Here is a 27,718-nt window from a genome sequence, read left to right on the forward strand (position 1 = left end):
GCAGTAGCAGTGACGTCATCTCGCCACCATAAGGTACAAACACAAACGTATAGAAGTATTTTTTTCTTATATTCAGCTACTTCAGGATCATTAATTTCACCGTAAAGCTTTTACTCGACGTGTATCCTTTTCTCGCTGGTTTTAGAAGTCCACCAGAACGTCTTAGCAAATGTTCCGGAGATGATGATATGAATTCGCAGATCACTGTAATATTTTAGCAATAAATTATATGCTGATCCAAATACATGTTGGAATCTATGAAGCGATGCTTTAGTAAAATCAGTAATTAAATGTGTGATTAACGGCGATACGCATACACTTTATTTTGCGCAACTTATGATGTAACGATATGATTATCTCTATCAACAACGGTCACTTTATTACTGCATTGCAAAGTTATGGTCTCGTTATTTAGATGATTGAGCATTCAAATGCGATTATGTAGATTTTTAAATAAATCCAACCTATTTTTTGATGAAACGTGAATAAAGATGTGATAGCATAGCCTAATATGTGTCATATAAATATCTTCTCCGTAGGGTGATAATATAATGTGATTTGCAATTTTTCGTGTTTATTTTTATGCAACACACCTTAATACATACACACATGTCGGCCTCGCGTAGGAGCTTTGTTAGAAATGTACCACACTATCTTTGCTCACGGAATATTTATCAAAAATATATGATCAAGAAACAGTCCGTATAAAGACTTTTAAGGAACGAAATTTAACGAGTAAAGATGAAAAGTAGCGATAAAGAGTGCATCAAGGAGGAAACACAAGACTGGAAGTCTACTCACTGCATGCTAAGCAGTATTCAAGCTATTGGACTGGGAAGGATAACGAGTAGCGTTGAATGATGAATACCTAAGGAATCTGAGGTTTGCAGATGACGTTGTCCTGTTCAGCAAATGAATGTGGACTTGCAACAAATGAATGTGGACTTGCAACAAATGAATGTGGACGTTCGTTGCTTGATGTTTGCCGGCTTCCATCTCGGCCAGTGCTTCCTACCGCTTGTAAATGTGCCGTGTAAATAATTTACCTAATGCCCTTCCCTGTAACAATATACTCGGTCTAATGGTAAGTAGTTTACTTCTTCAGATATAGCTTGAAGTCTTGATTTTAAAGTTTAAGGCAGCAATAGTCGCCGAAGTGACATAACAAGCAGAGCTTTGCACAGATGAAATGTCATATAGTATATGATAGCCCCAATACATATAGGATGGATACAAAGGTTCAGAGAGGACCATGAGCGAAATTACTCTGAAAAATAAAATAACATTGTAAATACGCAATAACATAACGCAAAAAATAAACTTTCTGCAAGAAAGGGACCTCCACTGTAAAATAAGATATAAACGCATAGCAAAACTCGCAGTTTATTACGAATAAAGGCTTGTTTTCTTTCACTACGATACCAGCATTTGTCGAGGTACTGAATAATCTGCTTTATTATAGCCATTTAGTTAGCGTTAAAGAATAGTTGAGCGAGAAGAAAACAAATTGTGGCAAAGGCAATTAAACTTACCAAGGGTGCAATGCAGGCAGCAAAGAAAAAACAGGGCAGCAAGTTGCTTGGCTATCGCCTTCATGTGTTTCACACTTGGAAGTTCTGGGGAGTTCTGCGAACAAGCTCTTAAATCGGGGCTAGGGCTTATAATGAATACGTTTCTATTCCATGCATTGTTTGTATTCGATAACAATGGCTCCTATTTTATACGTTCGTTTCTTTATTAAAGAGCTACATATTAAACAAACTGCATAACTTAAAGATTTCTCAACAGATGCACATGCTATCACTTTTGAGCGTCTTCGGCATTGAGGAGGTCGTCGAGTAGGTATTATCTACGCACGTCGTTCCTCAAGTTTTCCGTGCCTGAGCACGTTCATATTTGTGGAATATAGATTATTGATAACTCGTTTGTTTTTGCAGCTGAAGATTTGGTAGTGGATGAAAGTTATTCGATGTAACGACGGTGCGTAGTAAACGTTCACCATATTTCGTACCAATAATAATAATGTCACCCCTCTTCATTCCGTGGCAGGCTAACTTTTGTTTATGTTTACGTTCATTTATTTTACCGATTTACAAAAATCTTCGCTCCTTTGTTATTTCTCAGGAAGAATTTCCTCTAACTGCATTGTGCATTACAAGAGGGACACGACTGAAGCAACAAAGCATATTCAGGCATCCGCACTGATGCTCTGCTTTTTCATCGGTTCTTGCAGTTTTGTGCAGACTCCAGCTAGCATAAAATAAATGCGTAACGTTTTTATAGCACCTAACTGAGACGTCAAAAACGTTGCACTTGTCGTATTGGCTTGTCGTATCTAATTGGCTGCCAAGAGGCGAAGAGCACGCTCAAGTGGAGAGGTATTCGATGGGACGGAGCCAGTGCGCGGAATATTGATAACCGGATGAAGAGGGTGGTGCCGGCCTCTGTGATTGGTCCGCTTTCTTTTACTTGGCTTGTGGTGGCTGGTCGAAAATCGCGGCTGCCTGCAACGGAATGTTAAGGATGCCGTTAAAACGGATTCTTATACAAAGAAGAGTTGGCAGAATGAGGTCATAAACGTGCCGAAAGTGCTCGATAACGTTACACGGCCACGCAAAAAGCTTTATTGTATGCAAATAAACCGATGCTCTCCGGCAGGTGCGCGTAGCCAGTACCTGAGCGATATGGGGGCAGCCATGTTTTGTTACTTTCGAAACGGAGCAGCGTGGAGCTATTCGGAAGAAAATTCAGCTTTGTTCGGCGTATTAATTCATCTTCAACGCGTACACGTCACTTTGACGTGGCGAGTTTTCGTGGTTTTATGACGTCGCACCACAGGCAGGTGAAGTGCGTGTCGCCGGAAATCTTTTGACCGATATCCGAAGGCTAATGACAAAAAGGCGTCGAATAAAAATAAATTCTTCTGTTCTTTCCAAGCATGCATATTCTGTATGTACACGGGGAGATGGCGCGGTTTTCGTGACGTCGCATCACAGACAGGCGAAGTGAGGGTGGTACAAAAAGTATTTGACCAAGCGCGTAGGGCTGATTGAAGAATTGGAATATGAATGTTTGGAATTGCTTTGACATCCTTTGACAACAGCGCCCGCGAAAAACTAGCGCGGCGTTCATTCTGCCAGCTGCTACAACTCATCTTGCGGCCGCCGCTTCGTGCGAGTAAGCGCGAGTATGCAGCCTGCATTGGGAGCATCAAAGCAACAAAGAATGTCAAGCAGAAAGTCGGAGAGGCTGGGATAATCGCATTTTTGCACGAGCGCTCTTATCAAATGATGCTCCAGGGTAAGCGACATGCTTCCCTGGCCTTCTTTATCCTCGGCGCCAGCGAGCGGCGGCGCGCGCCGACGGTGGCAGCGCCGCGATAACGGAGCGCAGCCGCTCCCGAGCAGTTCTTAGCAGTCCTAAGTTTTTTTGATCAAGGTTGTACCTACACTTGGTGACCGCAATTGTTTCTTCGTTCGGCGCACGTACCATCGACCTAAATAAAGTTAACGGACCACGGCTGAGGGGGCCAGAGTGGCTGCAGGGACACGCCACAGCTTTGCCATAGGCGCTGCTGTGTCGCTCCGCACGCTCATGGCGAGAATGATCCCAGTGACGCCAGACATCACCCTCACTCTGACGTGGGGCCTTGTCACACTTGACAAATTTCTAGTGCATTGTTCATAAACTCTGCTGCTGATGGTCGTGACGAAGGGGACCACCCTGGGACCCAGGTATGCGGGAATACGATTAGATAAATAGATAAGTTAATATATAAAAGGATACATAGACCCCGAAAAGTGCGTGAAGTACCCTAAGGGTGCTAATGTAATAAAAACGATTTAAGGAATCCGCGAGTACGTAGCATTCGTTCGTACAACAGACCTATGACGTTGCATATTCTCCTGATTTATTATATATTTGAGAGAAACAAGTACAGGCCTACCAAAGCTTTTCGAAAAGCTGTCTACGAGGAAAAATTTCGGCAGAACGAATCTCCCCATGAGTCGTAACAGAAATAAATTCGAATTGAATCAATAAAGAGACACAGCGTATTGTTACCACCGAAACGAGGTATGTATGAGGCGTGTACTGTAGCGGAACACTGCTTTCGCGCTTTCCTAGGAGCACTCGTGGCCATCATGCACCGCCTTCGCCCTGAAGCCTGCACCTGGCATCTGAAATACATGGGACGCGAGTGCGTGCGAACGCTGTGAAATGCGTCCTGCGGCAACCGGACTCTTGGCTCCTGCTTCTTCCTGCACCTGCTGCACCGTCTAGTGGTTCAGCCACCAAGAATTCCACGCGTGGCCTTCGAGAAGGAAAGCGGCGGGAGCCACTTCTTGCGCACGTTGAAAATTGTTCCCTTGCTTGCGGCACACTCAGTGGCACATACCGAGTGATGCAAGTTGGCGAGACGCTCACCATTTGGCAGTGGACTAGCCAGTGTACCAGGTAGGCGGCAATACGTTTAGGTACAGACTTACATATATGCACGTATATATACAAACAGAAAAGATCCAGCTTCTTCTTGCTCCCTCTCGTGGGTACTCGTTTTATATTTCCACTTGGGCGTCCTAGATGCACCACCAGAGACGGCCTACGCAAGTGAGGACTACTGCCGCTAAGCGAAGTGGTGATAGGTTCGCTGTAGGCTTCGGAGGATGGAAGCAGATACAGATGAAGCTTGAAGACACTTTGTATATGCATAATTTTACGAGAAAAGCACATAGGAATACAATGTATAGTTTGAACATTTGGGGTGACGCTATATTGGCAAAGCGATGGTGCATAGCACAGCAAGTTTGACTCCAGAACGCTCGGTCGGGGCGAATCGGCAGCGTTTTCTATTCCTCGGTGCCGCCTCCCTCCCACCCGCATTTAGAGATTTTTATCACTAAATGCGGTTTTATCAAGCTAAACGTATTATTCATGCGGAAACCACGCGTCCTGAAAGCTCTAAAGTTTTTTTACTGCAATGCTGTTGCCGTGAGTGACCGAAGTCCTCACAAAATTTGCAATGCGAAATTATGTTCCTAAAGATGGACCTTGCACAAGCCACCAGCGAATTTTAGCAAATATTCGTTTAATTAGTATTTATTAACGACAGTGCGACGCACGCATGAACAAGGGCGAAATAGGTGGACATATTTCAATACATAGCCGATTGGGGCCACAGTGCCGTGCCATCTTGTGAACGGAGCCATACTACGAGCCCGAAATCAGGAGTGCTTTCGTCTGCCTGTCCCACAATGTCCATCTTGTCTGGCACGCCGTGAAAGTAGCAGCAAGGTGTGAACTGACTTATCGTGTCGAGCTGCAGAAGTAGAAGCAAAGCGCCATAGAGGTGAGAGCGCCGCAGACGAGAGACAATGCGCACAAAGGTGTAGTGTTAGATGCCCCCATCGTGTTGTTTGACCCACCGAGGCAGAAAGGAGGTGCTAGACTCGGTAAACAAATGCAACCACAGCCATCACACCATACTAACGCCACCGTATAGTAATCGTCATAAGTGGTCGCCATTCCATCATCGTCGTATACTACTCCTCATGCCATCGCAGTCATGTCAGCATCTCCATTGCACCGTCCTCATAGAGTCCTCAACAAGTATACGTTGCCATACCATCGTCCTGATGCGGTCCTGGTAGCGAGATCAGGATGCCTTAGGACATGCACTTATAAACTGAGATACAACAAGGAAGAATAAGCATCTGCTTGTTGCGGCAAAGCTAGGAAAACGATGGAACATGTTTTATTAGAATGTTAACACATCTGCCCAGCGGTCGATTTAGGCTCTTCTGGCTCTTCTGGCAGCGCGAGCAAGGGGAAACGAAACATACTCCACTTTGGGAGCCCACGGAAAAATTACAAATGAGGCAGCGCAAGGACATATGGGCTCGGCCTTGTTTGGGGGTGACTTGAAGATTAATGGATGTAGCGAAACGGAAAACAACGGAGGCATACAAGAACAAAGTTCCTAATAGGCGTTCAGAAACTTTGGTGACAGAAATTCTTGGTGATTTTTACTGGTCTTTTTTCTTTTACTTCTTTAGCATAGGTAGGACACTGGGAAATGTAATAACAAGAGCTTGGTGGCGCAACGCACCACCCCGTTTCAAAGGAGACGCTCATAGCATTCGTCCATCCATCCTTATTGCTGGCCGTGTGGTCAATGTGTACAACAGAAGGTCCTCGCACTCACGTATGCGGAAGACATAGTGCTACTAGCGGACAATGCAAGAAATTTACAGACACTGGCTAATATGTGTGGCAACGCAACGACAAATCTAGGCCTTGAATTTAGCTCAGAGAAACCGGGAATTGCGATCTTTAATGAAGAGACGAGTACCTACCTGGTGTCGATTCAACAGCAAGTCGTACCCACGCTCAAGCAGCTTAATTACCTCGCCGTGTACATAAACGACGGAAAAACTTGCTCAAGCGCCTACCGAGATAATCTGAAAATTGAAGGGAAGCGGAATGCAGCAATATTGTGGCTCTTTGGGGCAACAATAGCTATGAGGGGATGCACTGCATCTGGAAAGGCTTCACGATACCAGCGCTGACGTGCACAAATGCAATTCTCTGCTGAAAATTGGATATAGTCGTGCTGTCGGGGTTTTAACCAAGGATCGGTGGGCCTGTCGGCTTTGGGAGCCAACGGCAACACCGCAAATGAGGCAATGCAAGGGGACATGGGTTGGGTCTCGCTTGAAATTAGAGGAACGCAGAACAAAATTAGTGTTGAAACAAGAATCAGGAGCATAGATCAAAATAAATGGGCGGCTAAAGTGCACATGTATCTGCACCTAAAAACGTGGACCCAGAATGGAGGGAGAGGTCAGGAAAGTTGGCACCCAACAAGTACAGGGTAGTTGGAAGTGTCAATAGACAACCAGGGGTAATCAGAAAGAAATGAATGGAAATAATCGAAACGCAAAATACCGGGGAGGTTTACAAGAATGAGAAAAAAGAAATTAGATGAGAAAATCTGTGCGATAACATGAAGGGAAGGGCCTTGCTATTTGATGCTCGAGCTGGTTGTTGAAGCACAAAAACATACTGGAGCAAATATTCGCAATAAGATGAGGCATGTGCATGCTGCATCGAAAATCCGGAGACCCATCAGCACATGCTAATGGAATCCAAAGGGATTCACCAAGTGAGATTAGTATGTAGCGTACAAGTTCCAGAAGTGCTTGCATTTAATCTGGACGGACGTATCAACCGGTCAGCAGTCGAGATAAGCAGGAGACGTTCACAGTACTTGTGGAAAAAAAGAAGGGAAGAGACTGATACGACCGGATTCATTACACGCATCGGCAGTGGTACAAGGTAGATAGAGAAGATTAAAGATATGTGTAAGAATTCCAGAAGGAAAAGCATTTGTAGCACATAGCTGCGTACTTCAAGCAGGCTAGGTGACGATTTGTACCCCCCCCCCACATTTCAAAGGCTATGCCAATGAATCGTCATAGATCATCAGAACCATTTTCATATTCTGTAGTCTGCTGCGCTTACGTATTTCGCTGCAAAGAGGCCTTATAACGTGCGATGTTTCTTTTTCGTTGGCACTACTAGCTCTTGGCGATTCAGTATTACTTTTTCCCGCGCTGTTTGCGAAGAAAAAATTGCATATGGAGCGAGAAACCACCTACTGATAAAACTCCCTCTTGGATCTTGTCGATTTGCAGCGCGGCCATCCGCCGTCGAAGCTGGGGCTTTTCAGCAAGTTTTCCGCCTTTGTTTGTTTACACATGCTTTGTGACGTTTAAGGGGAAAATTGCTGCACCATAGCTTCGATTGTAATTTGATGTGCAGGTAGTGATAGAGATGTACTGAACGGTCGGCGCCCTGCGCACATTTTTGTATGTGTGTACGAGCTAGAGCACTCGAATTTTCAATTTGTGAGTACAGCGCTTTTCTACCCATTGTTTCGCTCACAAACAATTGTTCTAGTATTATTCTAGATATCGCGTGCGTCATGCAGACATTTATACATTTCCTTTTGAGAAATGTTTGCGCAGTCGTGTATATGTGTTTTGTTTTTTCGGTCGTTTTGGCATCGGGGTGTCATGTTAGCTTTCAATAGACCATGTGGAAAATATTCCGCATAAATAAAGGTCTCCAATAAGGGAACTTGTAAGATACTCTAAATTAGAATAACCAATATTAAAAGTAATTGGACCTGTTAGCAGCAATATGCGTGGTTAGCATGCACGCTAACCGCGCACGTCATGCCATCGTCGTCACTGCGTCGTCATGATATAGTCCTCAGAATGTATTGTCATACCGTCGCCATTATCGTTGGCTTTACTCTCACGCGTTCGTTATATCGTCATTACAACTCCGACCTCCATTTCGTCATTCCAGTGTCGTCACACAATCATCGTCACACATTCGTCGTCCCGCATTGGCGTGCGTTCATTCGTTGTCAGGCCAGTTTCACTAGGACGCCCACCCTGTGCACCTGTGGCTCAATTTTCCTTCGCCCATGGCCGGACCTGTGGCATGAGCAGGACGCAACTCGCCGGAGCCTCCAAACCCTCTGTGCAATCAAAGTGGGTGCCCGTGAGATTGCGAAACGTCACCACCACCGTTCACGCTAGGTAGAACACCTTGTGTAAGAAGTCAGAGTTTCCCCTCACTCAGGCCAGCACGACAACAGTACAGATATCGCGGACGCCCCTTCGCTACGGTGGTGTATGATTACGACAAGCGAATTCCCCTAAAGTTGGTGTACGTGGCATTGTCCAAGGCTACCAGCCTCAGGGTCTATACCTGACAAACGCAAAAGGCGATTTCAGGTTCCGGCAAGAGTCGGCTCCACCAACAGGCAACTCGTCGACGAACTGAACAGACTCGCCAAGCGCCGTCTCTAGACCATCGCTGATCTAGCCGAGGCTTTCGTGCGGTACCACACCGACAAACAACACGTTCCGCTCGCCGCGCTAAACTTGCAGTCCCCGAACGTCCACGCAGGTGAGGTGGAAAAGGGCGCGGTGCTCAACAACATCGGCCAGCTGGCTCTCTCCGAAAACTGGAATGACGATGCCACTGGAATCCAGGGTTTCGAGTCCGTCATCTACAGCAAGCGGCCCGGTACAGGAGCGCCGGAATGGTCATATACAAGAACATGGTCGTGCGCGTTGTCGTGCGTAACTTCACTGATGGGCCACTCCACCTGCGCCTGCTGTCACCCTACGCCAAAGAGACGCCGATAAAAGGCCATGTTGGCGACGTGAGCGTTGCGCATGTAATCCACCACAGGCGCTTTGCAAAACATGCGGAGCCTCGGCCACATTGGTTTGTCAGGGCCCTCGTCGCCGGTATAGCACGCTGAGACTGCTCGATGCCAACGGGTACACTTCCCTGCCTCCACACATCGGCAGTAGCCTTTCAAGACTTGATCAAGGCACTAATTCGGGCTAGTTTCTATGTCATACTTAGAACCTCAATAGCGGAACTGAAGTTCCCAATACTTTCAAAACTGCTACCGTCTATTTGGCCGTGAGAAGTTTTCTCCCGGGGTGCTCGTGGTCGTCGAGGGAGACATGTTTATACTTGCCTGCGCGGGCGTGACACTGTAATGGGAGCATTAACGGTGATTCGATGTTGCACAATTGCATGATATATTTTGCATTAATTGCAAAATTTTCTTCGTCCCCTTGTCAGACTTTACATTTTTTTACGGACTCCCTATTTTTTTTTATTCAAGCTGAGTTTTACCACTCCATTCTTTTTCACGTGCATGTATGTCGAATTCGTCTTCTTTTGCGTCTGCTTTAACTGATGCGCCTTTCTGTATATATGTATTTCTTCCAGTAGGCCATGCGGCCTGATCGTGGAGATAGTGAGGTCTATGGTGCGATGTCGTTCATTTTTGACCATATTGGTGCTAATTACGCTCGTACCATTGGCTCTACCTGCTCTTCTGCTCATTCTAGTTTCTTGTCTCGTTGAGACAGATTTTGATACCCTTTGCGGGTCGCTAAAACGCTCCGGAAGCGCAAAATAGCCGTCTTTTTCGAAAGGCCCCATAGATATTCCGAATCCTACGTACGCCAAATCCGTTTGAAATCACCGAAGAATAACTTGACTTCAATAACGCATGCTTCAGACGGCGAGAGAATGTGGTGCTGCATTCGCACGCATTAGATTAAAGCAGCGCTAACAAGGTTTGTTATCTATAAATTCCTGGCACGTAGTTGAATCCGGTTTGGGCGCTTGATGCGCGTTGCGTCACATTCATGACTTTACTTCCTGACTTTACTTAATAGAGGCAATTCACTTTCTCTATGTGCTTCGCACAATTCCGTAGCCGAGAATTTATTACGTTCTTAACAAGAAAAATAAATGCAACCTAATACTGCTACCGCAGGAAAGCTCTAGCACGGAAGAACAGCAGGACGATTTGAAGAGGTCAGCATTGTTGTTTTTCTTTACACATCGGTTTTGGTGTCTTTATTGACAATCGCGCATGTCTTTCACTACAATGGCTTGTGCCCTGCAAAAGGCGTCGAATATGAAGTCACATTTCCAGTTGCGATTTCCGACCGCACTTTTGCGAACCCAGTACGTGCATTGCGTTTTTTCTGCAACGAAGAAAGAAACTGATTAATGAATGGCGACCCCAATTATGCGCGGTAAAGCTTCAAGAGCAACACACGATGTTTCACCTGCTGAAGATAGCGGTCCACTTCGCTCAGCCACATAGCGAAAACGCGAACGTGTGTGTGCTAGGTGCTTGCGGAATGTGAAGCTACACTCATCTGAGCTGGTAGTTCTGTTAGTTAGTTAGATGGGGTTTACTGGCGCAAAAGCGGCTAAGGCTATGTTGCGCCAAATTTCATGGTTCATGGTTGCGTTCATGGTTAAGGCGAGTTTAAAGAGACCGCCAAAGAATAACATAAAATTAGTTTAAATAAATAAAGGGACTGACAACTGGCCAGAATGTGTTGTGAAACGTTGTCGGAAATAAAGTGAGCCAGATTTGTAGTGATGAAATCCAGCACGCTGTTGGCGACGTAAGTAGGAATTGTAACTTTAAATTGGCAAAGAAGGTCTCAAACGCCAGTAAGTGGCGCGGACTAGTGGTGAAATCTTGGTACTTCGGACGTAGTGCGGGAAATCACTGTACGTAAGTTGGCTGTTATTAAGTAATGCTTACCTATTGCTTAAAATTAAAGGTGGTGTAATAATAAACGCTGGCGCTTTATTTATTTATTTATTTATTTATTCATTTATTTACTTATTTACAGGATGTCTACCTCGACACAAAGGCATCACGTAGGGGTAAAAAAAAACATAACCGGCAAACAGAAAGAAAATTGCACAAATCTACTCACAAAGAGAGCACTGCAATAGCATTTAGAAAAATACGTGCAAATAAGGCGTTACTTCTAGGTTACTTGTACATATGCTTATTACGAAGTAAACAAAGTCCACGCTAACGAGTGGTTCGTGCGTCGCAGAATGCATGGCAGCGCACGCGCTGTTGTACGCGCGCGGGTTTGCGAGTCAGTACCCAGAGTGGCATCGTCTCCGTGTGATGTACGAAAATGCCGTCGACTAGTCGTGCCGTAAACGGGCGCCAGCACCAGAATATTAGCGCACTCGTGCATATAAGACAACACACTGAACTGGGCAACATTTGTGAAAGTGTCGTCTCGCTTTCAAGAACCTAAAAGGCCCCTGAAACGGTTCCGAAAAATTTTGTAGGCGTATGGGGTGCCGCTAATCATTGGCACTACAACTTGTGTGAAACGTCTCATGTTAAGAGAGCTACGGACGATTACAGGCTACCCTCCTCCATAGTCATGGATTTTCTCCTCAACTCGTTCGCCGAGGGATCGGGGCTAAACTCCGCCTTCACTGGCTCTGTCTCATGATGGCACGTCGTGTCGTCGACTTCCGGTTCTCTAGGAGTGAGCGCGCGAAGCCTCTCCAAACTCTACTGCAACTGCCTTGCAGTCGACCTCCAGCGAGAGCTATCGAAGCAGAGTGCGGTGCGAGAATTCTGTCTCAGCTCTGAACGTGTGTGGTATTCTGGTAACCACAGGCGAGCTGGGCGCTTCGACGGGTTGCTGGAGCCACAAACTCAAGCTGATGAAGAACTCGCACGTGAGTGGCCTGATCGGTCTGGACCGTCCAGATAACCTGTTGGCGCAGACCTTAGCCAGCCATACAAAGCGCTAATATTGCCCTAACCAAGTCTAAAACATTTCAAACATTTACAAAAACAACGTGTCACAACGATTACGCTCCTGCGAAATATTTGCACCAGCAGCAAAGAAGAATACATTTCGCTATTCTACTCTGTGAGGCTGAGTTCTGTGCCACCAGGTGGCTGCAGCATGCAGACAATTCACATTTGCACTTCTGCTCATCCCGTGAAACAACATGGTCAAACGGCCAGGATATGTCCCCTTGCACTTGCGTTTTTCGAAACAATATTGTGTTAGCAATCGCCCGATGTAAAGCGAAGGGATCGGATAGCGGCAGTCCGATGGGCTGCAGCCAGTCCGCTCGTCAGCTGCCCTGCAGATGGACACGATGTCGCAGCTTGACATATTGCCAGTCGCTACGCTTGCAGTCCACAACGCAACAAAGTCGAATCATAGTGCTCGCGAAAAGACTGAGACCGACTCTGACCGCAGAGCTCTCGTCATAATGGAGCGCGTTGTAACACAAGCGGACGACGCTTGCTGTGTGCCAAAAGTGCTTAAGTGTAGTGAGAAATTGTTCTTGTGCATTCTCTTTCTGTTAGTTTCTTTTTTATAGAAAGAAATGAGGTGACATTGCAACTACTACGAACATCAATTGTTCACCATAAAGGTAGAAAAAATATCGATGACGCGCTCTGGGCAGCCAATGGGATTTTTCGCCCCACTGACGTCAATGGGTGATTTAAGTCATATGGGGTAGGGGCGCCTGAAAATTCCGCCTAGCAGTGTGCGACGATCGGCAGCGATGTACATTTTTGAAACCCTATAATAGATTACAGGCTGTACGCTGATGACTTAGATGCGTCAATTCATGATCAGAAGGACCTACCCTCACGATTCGGTACGTGTGTACGAAATCGTCAAAATCGCTTCAGGGTCCTTTTAACTTGGCTTGACGCAAAAGCGGTCTTACGTAGCTATTATTGTAGACATAATTACTGGAGCATCGTCTTGATAAGCAAAATAATACATTCTCACAGTTGCGGCCGCGTTGTCGTCTACCTCCCGCCAATACCAGCGCATAATCCCCATCGCTCTGACTATCACTGTTTTCAGTATGCTTCCGGTGAACGACTGTATGCTCACTGAAGGTAAAAAAAAATAATATAAAACGTTCGACGGAGTTGTCCGCGTTACAACTTTATGATTAGACACTCCGACTTGTATGCTTTTCATTGAGCTGTAAAATTGGGTACTATAAATATTGGTTGTCAGTCCCTTTAAGCATGCTTTCTCACTTCTGTTTACAAAGGTTTCACGAACGTTGATAATCAAACGAAAAAAATGAAGGACAAAGTTTAATTTGTCGAATTATGAGTCGGGCCGTACGCCATTGCGACGCCACAAGTTTGGCAGTTTCTTCGCTATTTTGGCCTTGGTGGCCCACTACAACATCTATAAACCTGCTGAGGTTAGTATTTGGCTTCCTTAGAATACAACGTACTCTATCGTAAGCGGTAAAATATTCACTAGCGCCACGTAGACGATGTCGCTGTCCTACGGTGACCCCGCTGGCTACATCGCACACCTTTCTATAAAACAACCAATCACAAAGCTACTAAGGGCTGCGGTGAGATTTCCGATGTTCCCGGTAAAGATTAGTTGATTGTTCTTCACCTCAATGCAACGTTTCGCATGGGAGCAGTGATCTGCTTTTATTTTACAAATGTTATTTTAGTAAACAATTAGGAAATTAATATCGAACTTTGCTTATTTATAGAGCTGATGACGATTATCGCGCGATTTCTTATGTCCGCAGCTGTACTATAAATATTTACCCTTGGAGAATCACAAACAACTTGTGTACTTTTAAAATGGTTGTACTTGCTAGAATGTACTTTCTCTCGAGAGGTGTTCTGACAAATGATCACTGTGCGAGAAGTGACGCTTGATTTTCCATGGGCTTTAAGATGTCAAAAGTTTTCCTTACTTTTTTTTTCAGAGAACTTTTGTTCATATGAGCCAACCGATACGGCGGGGTTTACTCGACCCCTCCTCTGCAGTGTTTGTACGAACACAGTCGCCAATTTTCCACCAACGACCTTTGTGTGCTGCTAAGTACAGCCCAGAGCAAATGAGCAACATTTGGCTACAGTAGGGCATGCACTTGGCCCATTTGGTTGATGTTGACTACGACAGCAGCGCAATTAAGTGAAACAACAGAGACAAACACAACGACCCAGCTGACGGAGTCACACGCACACCACATATGAGAAGAATTATGAGGAAGAACCACACACGAGAATTTACTTAACGTCCGATGCATGTGTGGTTCCTTCTCTGAACATGGCCCTCCCTTCGGCGCTTACGCCATAATGGTGCTTACGTCCATTTGGTGGCAGCCTCGACAGAATCATGCAGTCTTTGTCGGCATGTAGAACTGGGAAACCGCCAATTCCATACGGCAGTGCGTCGTGTTCTGAAAAAACAACGTGCAATTGTGTGCGTTTATATCTCGTAATACAGCCACACGGTAATTCGTGCCTTATCCATCCACCTAGCATGAGGTTGGGGGTTTGATTCCCAGCCACTGCAGGTTAAAGTAAGTATCGACACGAAAAGTAGCGAACATTGCACGGTAATGATCATGAGATGGTGGAAATTAAGCTGGCGCACTGCAGTGCGGTGCCTGCCAGAGCGCCTGCGCCCCATTTTGCATCGTTAAAGACAATCAATCAGTCACTTTAAGCGTTAGTGGAACTTCGACGATGTAATTTTACTGCAAACATTAGGCGAACTTAGTTGATTCCCTTACGCGCTTAACTATATCCTTCAGTGTAGTTAGAAACAAGGTGTGACATCATTTGTTTATTTTGTAGCTTTCCTTTCCCATTAGTAATCTTATTTTGGTTATTCCAGTTGGCCTACAGGAAGTACATAACGAAACTATACATAGCCGATCTTGTCTGCGAAGACCCCCGGCATGCTCCATGCCAGGGACGGGTTAACCTATGGGCTAAGGGGGTTGCAGCACCTGTCCCCCAACTTCCAGGGAGTCCCATAAAAACGCTTGCTTGACGGGCCCCTTAACAATTTTAATGGGCTCCTCACCAGTACCCCCTCGGACATTTTAGTTCTGTAATAGCAGATGTAAAGCCACTTACAGGGAGCGTTCTACCACACTAATTATTAAAAAGGCTTTAGTAGTGGCCGAAATAGAAGCAAGGAATGTGTGGAGCCAGGAGGCTACCTGCCCTTCGTGAACCGAGGCTCTCTAGATGTGCCGGAGCTCTTTAGTCGCTTTGAAACGTTTTTATTCATAATTTTAAAAGAGAAGTTAACTTGCGTATACCTCGTGCAGTTTTAAAGTAACATATACATGCGCGATTGTTTTAACAAGTAATCTCTAACTTTTGTTCCTTACGTAGCGCTATAACGGCTCCACATTGGAAGTCAGCTAGGAGTTCGCGCGGCTACGGTGATGAGCGCTGTCGATGGCGACGGCGATGAGAGTGGTATGGCCTTGCGCATTCTCAAGTTCAACAAATTGCTACAGAGGGCAAGAAAATCGACCCCCGCACTGCTTAGAAAACGGGCGTATTAGCTCCACTACAGCATACTCCCCGTCAGCAGACTATTCCACGCTAGAGTCGTCTCAATACGCACAGTTTTAAAAAAGGATCTTCCTACACTTATCTGGGTGGTTCTCTTACATGGCAAAGACTAGGAAATTTCTACTCCTAACTATAATAATACTATTGAGTACTCAGTATGTTGTTTAGCGATAGTAAACGCAAAAAATTGGTCAGCATAATAGACCTCGCACGTGGCCTACGCACTCGCAGTTAAAAGTTTGTCGCACCCTCCGTGGTGGCTTAGCGCCAATGGTGTTGGGCTGCTAAGCACGAGGTCGCGGCATCAAACAGAGGCCGCGGGGCCGGCATTTCGATGGGGGTGAAATGCAAAAACGCCCCTGTCCCGTGCAATGGGGGCACGTTATAGGTCCGCTTAGGATCAAAATTAATCCGGAGTTCCCCACTACGGCCTGCCTCATAATCAAATCGTGGTTTTGGCACGTAAAAACCCATAATGCAAGGGCTTGTCGCGCGCCTTCCTGGTTCACGGCTTCTTGGTTCCCTATCTAACGCAAGCCCTTACTTCGCGCTTTTATTTCTCACATTATTTCTGTTATTTGAAGTGTTCAGGAGCGAAGTACAGATGTTCAGCCGTTCGGGACGTGGCCTGCATCGCATGCGGATTCAGATTGCGACTATTTCAACGCAGTGGAAGGGCATACAAGTGAGTCTTTGCTTGACCGTTGATGCTTACGTAGCGGTTAGACGGAATTTAGTGTACGAATAAGCGTTGAAAATAGACGCTGGGCTACTGATACTCGCTGCAAACACGAGGGCCGGAAACGTCTCGCACCTGCAGAGGCAATCGTGGCCCACTAATTTGTAGAGAAAAAAGAAAACATTGGTACCTGCGTCTCTTGAATCTGACTGTGTTGAAAGCTGACACCTTTCAATGCGTAATCACCTGAAGGACCACTTATCGACAATTCAGCAGTATGAAGAAAAAATAAAGTATTGGTTCCCCGCGAAATGCTTTTGTGTGTGAAGTTGCCAGCCAGTTACCACCGGCCCCTTGATGCTTCAATTCCTATGTCTATTGCAGTACAGCTCAGTGAAGTAAACCGAAACCTACCTGAAACCCTACATTTTCTTGTGTGAAAGCTCGCGTAACTACATTTTCTCTGAGTGCCTGATAACCTAACTTGCTTCTCACTTTCAATTATTTTTCCTCGGAAACGCGGCCACGGGCACTTGCTCTTGCAGTAGAATAGAATATTTGAAGCTTCAGACAAATATTCTTGTGATGTCTGTTGTAGCTACTATGCCTGTCTGTGTTCGCTGCTATTTTCTTTCAGTAATCAATGAGTAGCTTTGCATCCTGGCATTTAGAAAACTGGCAACAAACATCACGTATTGCATACCTTAAGTTTGCCAACAGCAGCAAGAAAGAAAATTCCGGGAAAGGTGCTGTAGCAGGTGCATGAACCCAGGCACGGTCCTTTCATATGCGGGTCGCGCTATAGCTGTCAATATTCTAATGAGTTTACCTATTGTTTTCTTTTATTTTAGCGTTTCTTTCGTCTGCATATGGTCTCTGCATTTCTGATACCTACTCTGCTTCTCCTTCAGGCACTCGCTTCAGGAGGATGTGATCAATGTGAAGCTACAGACCGCAAAGATGAAAAAGAAGCTTGGCTGTCATAACAGGTCACCGCCTGCACTACGGCTGCGACCCGAAGACTAGAACGTTTGCTTTCAATTTAAATATGCTTGGCATACACCCAGAGGGTGCGCAACCTCTCATGTCTGCCATGTGTTAAAAGTTATAAGTACTTATTTTCTGTGTACTGTTGCAAATATTCAGTTCAAAATAAATGGGAAAGCTTGCCTAACTTCTTTTTAACTCATCTTAAACGGAAAAGTTGTCCAATTTCGTGCGCAACGTAGTGCACACCAGGAAAACAAGGTCGCCAGTTACGCCGTCTTAAGCTTATCTTACGGGAGCCATGTGCGTTAAGGTTAGCATAGTGTTGGCAAATGAAGGATGAAAATCATACTTGTGTTTGCTGTTGTCACAAAGTATTCATGCTGCGGACAAAATGAAGTGAAATTGCTGGTTATTTAGCTTTCAAGGCTAGTGTGGGGACAATCATTTTACCATCTTTAAGTGTCCTGTATAGCTTATCAAGTGTTAGTACCCATTATTGTGACTAACTCGTTGCTTCTTCAGCCTGGTAGCCTCCGAATGTCTAGTTACATAGACACTTTAATGGCTGGTGTATAGTATGCTTTCATATTGTATGTTATAGCGATGACCTACCGTGTTCCTTGTGCATTTTAAGCAAGGAAATAAAAAAATGGTCAGGACTTTCGACACCATAGACTTTGAGAAGAGGTGGTAGGGATGATGTACATTAGCAAGAAGTGCAGAAGCATACAGCAGAAACTACGGATGTAGGCAATGCTGTCTTCCAACTGATCTTGCTTTGCGTCACATATGCACACAAAAATGTCTAACATGCATAAACTAGATGAAATCCGAAAACCAAATTTTAAGTTGCCATATTCCTAAACGAGCCTTTACATTTAACTAGACTTCTGTGATATGAAGATGTTACGGCATTCATACATTCATGATGACGATGGTTGCGAAATGAGGACTGGAAAATTATTTTGCATTCTCACAACTTTTTCAAACACCACAGTTCCTTTCTTTATTTTAACAGCAAAGTGTCGTGAATAGAAGAAACAGTACTGCAACACAAGGCTCTATAAGCAATATTGCAGAATGTAGGGTAGCAAGAAAATGCGTCCGCAGGTGCATGAACAGTCAAGTGTAGAAGTGTAGAACAAGCCAGTGGAATGGTTAGTGAGGCGATAAAAATGCCCACAGGGCAATTTCTATTGAACTTCAGAAACGCTAAACCAATTCCAAGTCCGAAAATCCGAAATACCAAATATACAGGTTGATGGCAAAGCCCTAATAATAAGAGGTGTTGGGACTTCAAATATGAAATTTCATGGACTGTTTCCCTGTTGTGAAGACTGCATCTCAGCATGGCATATTCACGATTTGTATCTGGGAGCCGCTGGTCAAGTAGGATGTGCCTCTATAGAAATGTATTGAAGTACTACACCAGGAGGTTTAAAGAAAGAGAGGCAGGGAGGGTGAAACATGGTGATGTTAAACCACTTAAGAAGACGAAGAACGAAGGACACGGAAGAAAAAGAGCAAAAGGCGGCTCGAAGAGAAGAATAAACTGGCGGAATACATTTGCACATCTATTGAGCTATGCGTTACCTGTAGTGTGGGTTCTTAGCAACTCTTTTTCATGGGGTTTTATATGCCACAGCCACTTTCTGATTATGAGGCACGCCTCAGTGGAGGACTCCGGAAATTTTGACCACCTGGGGTTCTTTAGCATGCACTTAAATCTAAGTACACGAGTGTTTTCGCACTTCGCTCCCCTTGATATGCGGCCGCCGTGGCCGGGATTGAATCCTCCGACCTCGAGCTCAGCAGCCCAACACCATAGCCACAGAGAAACCACGATGGGTTTTAGGAACGCTACAATTTATGTATAGCAAACACAATCACGGCCAAATTCACATATTAGAAAATTGAAGTTTAAATGTCTTTATGTCCCCACCTACGTGATGCCTTCTGGTGCTTAAGCAGAAATAAATGAAAGATATATAGAGAGAATTGGAGTAGTTACAATAAAACACAAAATTCCCTTATGCCATGTTAGCTAAATGCCTCATATATCGGCCATTATTTTGGATGGTAAAAATTTGCGCAGGAAGATTGCTGCACTCATTCGCTGTGCGTCTAAAGAAGGGCTGTAAGAAAGTATTAGTTCCAGTTGTGGAATGAGAATTTGGAACAATGATATAGCCGTTTTGAAAAGTTATCGAAGATCTTATGGCTGGATGACAAGGGTATTAAGTTTAAGCTGGATTTCGTTGCACTTATGCTTGCAAAGGGTTCATTTGTGCCGCTTCAAGTGGGTCAATTTCACTTGATCTTGACGGTCGCGTAGCGATGCTGCATCTTTGAGTTTGGAACGAATTAGTTTCGCATAATAATAAATTAATAGAACAGCGTGATTTTAAATGCTTATTTCAAATGTAGCCGTGTAGGTTAGTATTAATCGTTACGTGTGTTATGTGAGTGATTCAAGCTAGATCAGCTGTTATCTGTATACGAAGATATTTGTGAGATGCCACAGTCTCTAATGGGACCTCATTCAGGTGGTGAGATGACAAAGCAGATGCGGCTTTTCAGCCAGATCAGTAACTTGAATCTGGTAATAGCTTGGTAATTTGGCGTCCGGTTTAATTCAAATGCCGTTAAAATAATCCAGGAGTCACTCAATTTAATCTGAGCCCCAACAATGTTAGTCCGAGTGCCAATAATTTAACACTGGGGTCACCACATTTCATTCCACCGTCATCTGGTTAATGCACGCACCAACTGATTTAATATTTGCGCCATCCACTTTAATCCAAGTGTCATACTTTTCAATTCCAGTGGCCATTAATTTAATCCTTTTGGAAATTGTTGAGCAACGAATAAATATTGCAAGACGACGTCGTAACAGGCGTCATGAACTTTGTAATGACGTAATCACTATATTGGTGTCCACGGTATATGAGCAGTCTCCACTCGACTAGTGTCGTCATGGCCGTTTCATAAGCACTTTCGTCGGGGATATCACTCATTTGCTTCTTTTCGAGCCAGGTTTCCGAGTGACAAGAGTGACTCGCATTAGTGAGTCAGAAATGTGATGCACACTACGTGAGTTGGGTTGCGTCATGATATGCGATTTCTTTTCCTACCATTATGCGTATCCATCAAAATGACTTTCAAGGGTAAAAACTTGCTCACAATTACACAGTCACGTGACATAATCACTAAGTGAATTGCGGTAGGTCACTAGGCGTGTATCTTAGCACGCACTCGTATGCTGCCAAAGTTTATATCAAGCGAAAGGGTCTGAAAGCGTAGCTGCGTGCTCAATATCATTGAGTCCCAACATTAAGTCATTAGCGACTCCCTCGACATTCCCACCGTAGTATACAAGCTGTGCTTTCCTACGAACATGCATGTCGCATGAAATTTCTTTAAAGGGGCGAGAACTTGTTCCCTATCGGTTTATCAAATGACGAGATCACAAGTGACTCACTCAACATTACGACGGTCGTACCCAAGCATGCACTCTCCTAACCTTCCCACATGCATCTCAAACGAAATGGCTTTCGAAGCGTTATCTGCACACTATAACACCCACTCACATGACGCGATCACTAATCACTCAGCGACGTCACTACAGTCGTAACCAAGCATGCACTCTCAGCGACGTCACTACAGTCGTAACCAAGCATGCACTCTCCTAAGCCGCCTACATGCGTATAAAACGAAATGGTCCATAAAGGGCAGGTTATCGCTATCACTAAGTGACATAACGTGATCATTAGTGACTTCCTGATTTCTGAGCCGCAATGATTTGCAGCTCCCGCTGACACAATAGCCAGAGTTCCAATAAGTAATTTTTGAAGGAAACTCTATGCTATCAACTACACCGTAAAATGATGGCTGACGGGCCCAGTGTTGGCAGATGACTATGCATTGTTCCGACCATACCGACCCACTGGCTGGTGCGTAGATAGCACGAGGAGACCGACCCGGCAGCAGCTGTCAGGATTTAAATATCGATGATATCGTGCCAAGGATCATGTGCGGCCAAGGTATGCAGGTCGGTGTATGCTGTCTTTTGTGAGATGGGCGATTGATCGGAGCCTTGGTTTTGAGGAGCCGGCCGCTCGAGCACTCTATAAAAAGCAGTGAACTAACTGGTCCTTACAAGTGACAAGCATGATAGTAAGAGCTCTTCGGCTTATCTTATAGTCTCCCAAAGTTGTCAAGCATTTTATATATGAATAATTCATTACCCCCTGCCGATTCTGACATTGGAAAACCCTCGATTATGGAAGGACATGCACCAAATGACGCCCCTTTATGGAATGAATTATGTTTGTCATTTCAATTCTTGCGCTTTACTTTGTTTAATATGTGTAGAAGCTCTTGTAAGTATTCGTACCAGGCATTTCACAGTGCCGATAGCTTTGGCACGTTCAGGAACCTGTGAAGTGTGGTGAAAACTCGCTGCAATCTCACCTTCTTCGGCAAGGAGTTTTTCTCCATGGTATTCTGTGTAGAACCTTAGATCGAACATCCTGCAAGAATCATCGTAAGAATAAAGATACAATAATTTGCAAAAGTTTGCATCCCTACATTGCGCAATAAGTCTCCGAGTACGAAAAAAATATCAGTGGCACTGCTGCAGTTTAGGCCTCGCTGCGACGCGCCCTCCATTCAGACCAGGTGGAAATGAAGTTATATGAACATAAAAAAGCTTTATTTATTAAAAAATCAAATAACAAAACAGATAATGAGCGCTACGCCTTCGCTCACTATCTTGGCAACTGGCCGCCATCACCGGCCACCATCGACAATAAGGTTCGCCCCGGTGGCGAGCAGGCCGCTATTATATATATATATATATATATATATATATATATATGTATATACATATATATATATATATATATATATATATATATATATATGCATACATATATATATATATATATATATATATATATATAGCCAAGAATTTAAAAATGAAAGGCACGCGGAAGCGAATTCGACTGGACGCATACTATTCGCAATAGCCTGTAGTAACTAAGGCAATTGTTTGTTTTCCCCATTACTCACTAATGAAGTTTCATTACCCAACTTTTTATTTATTGGCTGAGGATCCCAAATATGATAAGGAGGTTTTAGAGCACCTTCAGATACCTCCGATCGACTTGTTTCCTGTACGAGACGTCTGACGTAGTCCTTTTTTCCCGGTTGCAAAGAAGGCCCGCGAAATACGAAAAAAAAAAAGCGACGTGACGGAGGTTAAGTGCAGTGGTATTGTGCTGCTCTCAAGCGTGCATTCCATCAACAAGTTTGGCTGCAACGGAAATGGCGGCGAGGAAGCGACAGGGCGTTCTTAATATCATCGGCAGCGCTCGGCCAGCAGCACGTATGTTCGCCGTCATCCGACGGGAGGGTAATTGAACGGCGGCTCATACGCAGTGCACTCGTGGTGCAGTTTACATTATGCAAAAAAAAAGTCGTGAGGCATGCAGACAGGACACGAGAGTAGAGAAGTGGACAACACGAAGGCCGACTACCAACCGAAGGGAGCGTGCAAGATATGAAGGAAGGAAATGCAACCGAAGGAAGCTAGGTAAGATATGCGCTGCCGTACAGAGGAAAAAGGAGCAGGTAAAAGGCAAAAAAGAGCGGATATTTGTCCAGTGAAGCACAATAAGAACAACAGTTTTACTGACTGTCGTATAGCTGTGGTTTATAAAATTCCCCTTAGCTGTGGCCAGTTCTACGTAGGGCTAACGGGACGGTGTATCAATCGGAGACTAATGGAACATATAAGGTCGTTAACCTGTGGATCGCCTTCTAATCTTGCCCTACATTGCCAAGATCGTAACTGCATGCCAGAGTTAGATGAATGCGCGATATTGTACAGGCATAAGAATGAAGATACACGTCTTATGGTAGAGGGATGGCATATATATAATGGTGGAATTGAGTGCGTGAGTCAGCATCCGATTGCTTTACACAAGGAAGAGATTAAGTGCCTTAACAGTTATCTCTCACGTAGACCGGCACATCTACCCGGCTGACTCTTGGTGCTACCATTCCGGAGCTTGCGCAGAAGAGTTTTGTGTCTTCTTTCTTTTTTAGCCTCAGTGCTCCCTTCAGTTGATAGTCGACGTTCGTGTTGTCCACTTCTCTGCTCTAGTGTCCTGTCTGCACGCCTCACGTCTTTTTTTTTGCATAATGAATTCTTTCTAACTAGCTCAGATTTCTTTCGTTCTAAGTGCAGTTTACTATAGCGCTGGCCTGAGAGACGTTCATTGAAAAGAGGCACCTACCCATACATTTCTAGTGCAGCCTGCTAATGCGTCCTATTGCTGTCACTGAGGAACCCGTGTTACGAGGCTTTGATTCCGCTCAGCATCGGAGGAATATCAGAGATTCGTCATTGTTCCACGGTACATTCTCAGTGACACATATCTGTTACCCAAGGAGACATCAAAGATGTTCATTGAAGAGCGGCACTTACTGGCATATAGCGAGTTCTCAGAGTCAGCGTTAAAGAGTTTCTTCGAACAGCGCTACTACCCAGTCCAACCTTTACAGCGAACCACGTTGGCGTGAAAAAATTGGTTGAAGAGCGTCATGTATGAACAACTCTGCCACATACTTAGTGACGCAAGTTTGTCCCATGGTTGATCTCGAATCCTGCAACTTCGGCTCAGCAGCCCGATGCGCTAACCATTCGACCACGGACTACAAAGTGGCCCAGATAGCGAGAAAACGCTTATATACAAACATAAATTCATACGTAGCCCCCGGAAATGGCGTGAAATACCCTAAGAATGGCTGAGAGGCAGTATTCCATTGCTTTGCTAAGGCACGACAGTTCGAACGCTCGCAGGCTACTGCGACTTCATTTCTGAATTAAAGTGTGGCAAAACTCTTTGGGATTCCATCGATACGCACCAGCGACACGGGATTCGCATGTATGCATGCACTACCTACATACGTGCGCCATGTGCATGTGTCCATGAAGTTTCATTTGGCGAGAATATATTTTGCGTGATTCTTCTAATTGTGTCTAAAAAGAAAAAAAAAAGCCTTCGATTTCGAATTTGCAACTCCGTTGTTGTCTTCTGTAGAGGCGCCCGTGTAGCAGTGACAGACTCAGAGTATGAAAAAAAATAGACATACTTGTGCTCCCACTTGCCCTGAAAGATAGAAAGCAGAATTTGTTAATGCTTGCCGATTCTGGTGCCTCTTTCTGAAGTTAACAGGGCACAATGATTCAAGCGAGAATCACTCGGGCTTTTTCGTGAAAATTAACATAGTCGTTATCTCCGGATGGAAATATTTTTTAAGACACCACAATCTACATATAATTTGTGACCATCGACAGAGGACGCTTTGTGCATCTTGCTTAGGCATATTACTATGACTTGATGCATTCCAAAAACATTTTTTACTATTTCACACGGTGGTTTCGGGTCTACCGAACGCGCAGTTTCTTTTTTCAACCTGGCAGTAAGAAAGAGCCACTTTCGCTGTTGAATATAATGAAACACGACAAGAATTTTTAGAGGGCTCGGTGATTACACGTAACTGAGCTAGATGTTTAACGCTAACTAGGCTTCGAGGGAGTTTATTATCTCGCAAGATGCAGCTTGATGAAGTTCACTGAAGCTATTTCTTGTAATTTTTTTCATGCGGGCTTCGTGCCATCATCAATACCAAGCAACAATTTTTCACTTTTTAAAAGGCGACGTCTCATGGATGACGCACTCTTTCTTCACGTTTTCTGAAGCAACATTTATATGAGGAGCTTGATAATTTGACCGAGATAAAAGAGCAGTAAGCATGTAAAAGCGCTACTTTAGGGGGCGGGCCACTAGGCTGCCAAACACACTCTGAATCGCTTCCTCCACTCCAGTTTACTCACCGCAGACTATATTCGCTTAGGAGTTCCCTGCAGCACTGGGGAAGTTGCACTACATTTGATCCGATTGGAAGGTTGAATGCCACTTCAAAATGTGTTTATCCGCGCTGCATCGTCTGCACAGCGTCTGCTCTGCCATCCTCCCTGGCTGGTGGATTGACGCAGCAAATGTTTTGTCGTTGTAACCATAAGCTGCGTTTGCTTGATTGTGGCAGTGGGGTTATATTTTATCTATGCGCTTTCTCAGCAGTTCATCGCATCCTCCTTAGCAAGTAGTACTGGCGAACGCCCGTATAAATGCTCACTCGCAACTCGTATGCACGGCGTCTATTTGGCGCTTGCTCGCCACTTACCATACTAGAGCTGAGTAATAAATTAGCGATTCAGCAAACAATTAGGCCTTTATAGCACTCTGCATTGTCAGCGCATCACCAGCGCTAATACTGTGGTGCTACCTGCTAACTGAATATGAAACCACATTTACGGCTCCGCACCTCTCCGTAGTTCTAGCAGTGTCAAAAGACACACTTCATGTCAATAACACAGCAAAACATACCTGATGCTTTGCACTCGGCGTGCGATTACACTAAGCGATGACTGACATTTTCATTAATTTCTTGCTGTCAAGGCACACAGGCCATAACAAATGCAAATTCAGATGGAAGCGGGATGTCTAAGGTGTACGGACGCTTCCGTTTTGTTACGTAGCCGTGGTTAGGGTGGCTATGATGCTTTTTGGCGGTAAACGGCACAGTTATTTTGCCGTATAGAACGTGCATCACCAAAGCGGTGAACATGGGAGCGACACCGAAAGCCTATTCCAAACTGAAATTATTCCAAAGTCCGGACGCCAAATTGACGTGGCCCTTTTTGCGAATGGGGGCGGGAACCCGCGACGTTTTTTCAAACTGCGCAATCAGCAGCATTAATCTTTGCCGGAAGCATGTTTTGCTTGTTTTTTGCTCCTAAAGGGTCCGTATAGCAACCTATTTTTTATATAAACGCTGAAATGATCCTTCTATGCAACTGTAGCGGACGTGTTTTATAATATTTTGACACAAAGTCGGTTAGGAAAAATAAAATAAATGCAACTAGTTTGCAGATTTCTAGCCATAGCCGCACATGGTCGGCCGAAATCCGAATCCCCCCGAAGGACAGGCTTCTTTATCTAAATCAAAGCTTTCTTTGCCTGCCATCTCATGTTTTCGCCTGGGTCTGTCGGTCTTTTCGTCGGTCGCTAATGAGAATTCTCACCGTCTAGATTCCTCCTTCCGCTAAAGAATGCGATAAGCGCGTCTGGCAGAGGGACTAAAACCCATTGACCTGTACTCCCTAAAGAAGGGATGAGTGGTATCGTGTTATCGGCCCCCCAGCGCAGCATCCCAATGCTCTAACAATTAGATCACAATCGCACATTTACTTCTCGTGCGAAAAGACGAACCAGTTCTTTCAGATAAATGCATGTTCGCCATGTGTTGATTAGAGGGATGCTTTCCGTGCTGCGGTAGATACTCACAACGGCAGAACCACCATGAAGCGTGTCAGCCTTTTCATTATGATGCTGACTTCCAGACTATGGGACATACCCGCGACGGGAGATTGGCTAAGCAGGCGGCGCACTGTGCCACCAACGAGATCCTGCAGATGATCGTCGCGTGTTGACAATTATGACTTACATACTACATGGCCCTTACCAACAGCGAGGGATCGGCTAGGAAGCGGCCGGTACATTTAAAAGTGTTTGCCCCCCAAACCATCACTGACTGAGGGTGACAAACTCTTGAGGCAAACCTTTCACTGGTTTTGGCTTCTTTTGATGCTTCCTGTCAACACAATATAGCTTGGCGGTTTATTTGTTGAAGACATGTTTTTGTTCGCATCAAATGTTTGACAGAGTTTTGACCCCGTAGAGCCTTATCGTTCGGTGGTTCTAACGTTCTCACGACCCCTTTCCGAAGCACTCCCAGAAATAAACCATATCACTAGCTGTGGCTCGCCGCATTTCTCTTCGCGTGCTTCCGAGCTCGAATTCCTCAGCGATGAAGGGTGCGCTCCTTCAAGTTTCCAAAAGCGCGAAGCAACTCACATTGACCAATCTTTGATACTTCACGTAGCGGTGGTAGTTGTAATAAACTGGTTCGACCAGCGAGGACACAAAGCATCTGAGGATCTTCTGGTCGAATATTGTAGTCGTTGTGCCCACCATGACGAGGTCTTCATCGATTCTGAGCAACTGCAAAAAAAAAAAATGATTCGAGATACACAAATGCAGTCTTTTTATTAGTGAAGACTGGTAACGATTGAGAGAGAATTTTCGCTTGTATTTTCTTTTGTGACCGACACTGCGAAGACGCTCCCCGTTAAA

At 44.9% G+C, this 27,718-nt stretch overlaps 1 protein-coding gene across 3 annotated transcripts in view; it reads right to left on the reverse strand.

Annotated features, from left to right (window-relative positions):
• Positions 1-10,429: 10,429 nt before the first annotated feature.
• LOC142587636 (uncharacterized) overlaps positions 10,430-27,718 on the reverse strand; it is a 39,583-nt gene continuing 22,294 nt past the window's right edge. Inside the window, exons 5-9 of one of the 3 annotated variants that reach the window (XM_075698797.1) lie at positions 27,440-27,586; positions 24,612-24,628; positions 21,924-21,982; positions 14,554-14,646; positions 10,430-10,595 (exon numbers count right to left, since the gene is read on the reverse strand). In XM_075698797.1, coding sequence (XP_075554912.1) covers positions 10,465-10,595; positions 14,554-14,646; positions 21,924-21,982; positions 24,612-24,628; positions 27,440-27,586 — 447 coding nt within the window. In that variant the 3' untranslated portion in view covers positions 10,430-10,464. Of the gene's footprint in view, positions 10,596-14,553; positions 14,647-21,846; positions 21,983-24,611; positions 24,629-27,439; positions 27,587-27,718 lie in introns of those variants that run through there. The other 2 variants (XM_075698799.1, XM_075698798.1) reach the window with 2 other exon arrangements.

This window comes from Dermacentor variabilis, chromosome 7 (genome assembly GCF_050947875.1).
Source record: "Dermacentor variabilis isolate Ectoservices chromosome 7, ASM5094787v1, whole genome shotgun sequence".
NCBI lineage: Eukaryota > Metazoa > Arthropoda > Arachnida > Ixodida > Ixodidae > Dermacentor > Dermacentor variabilis.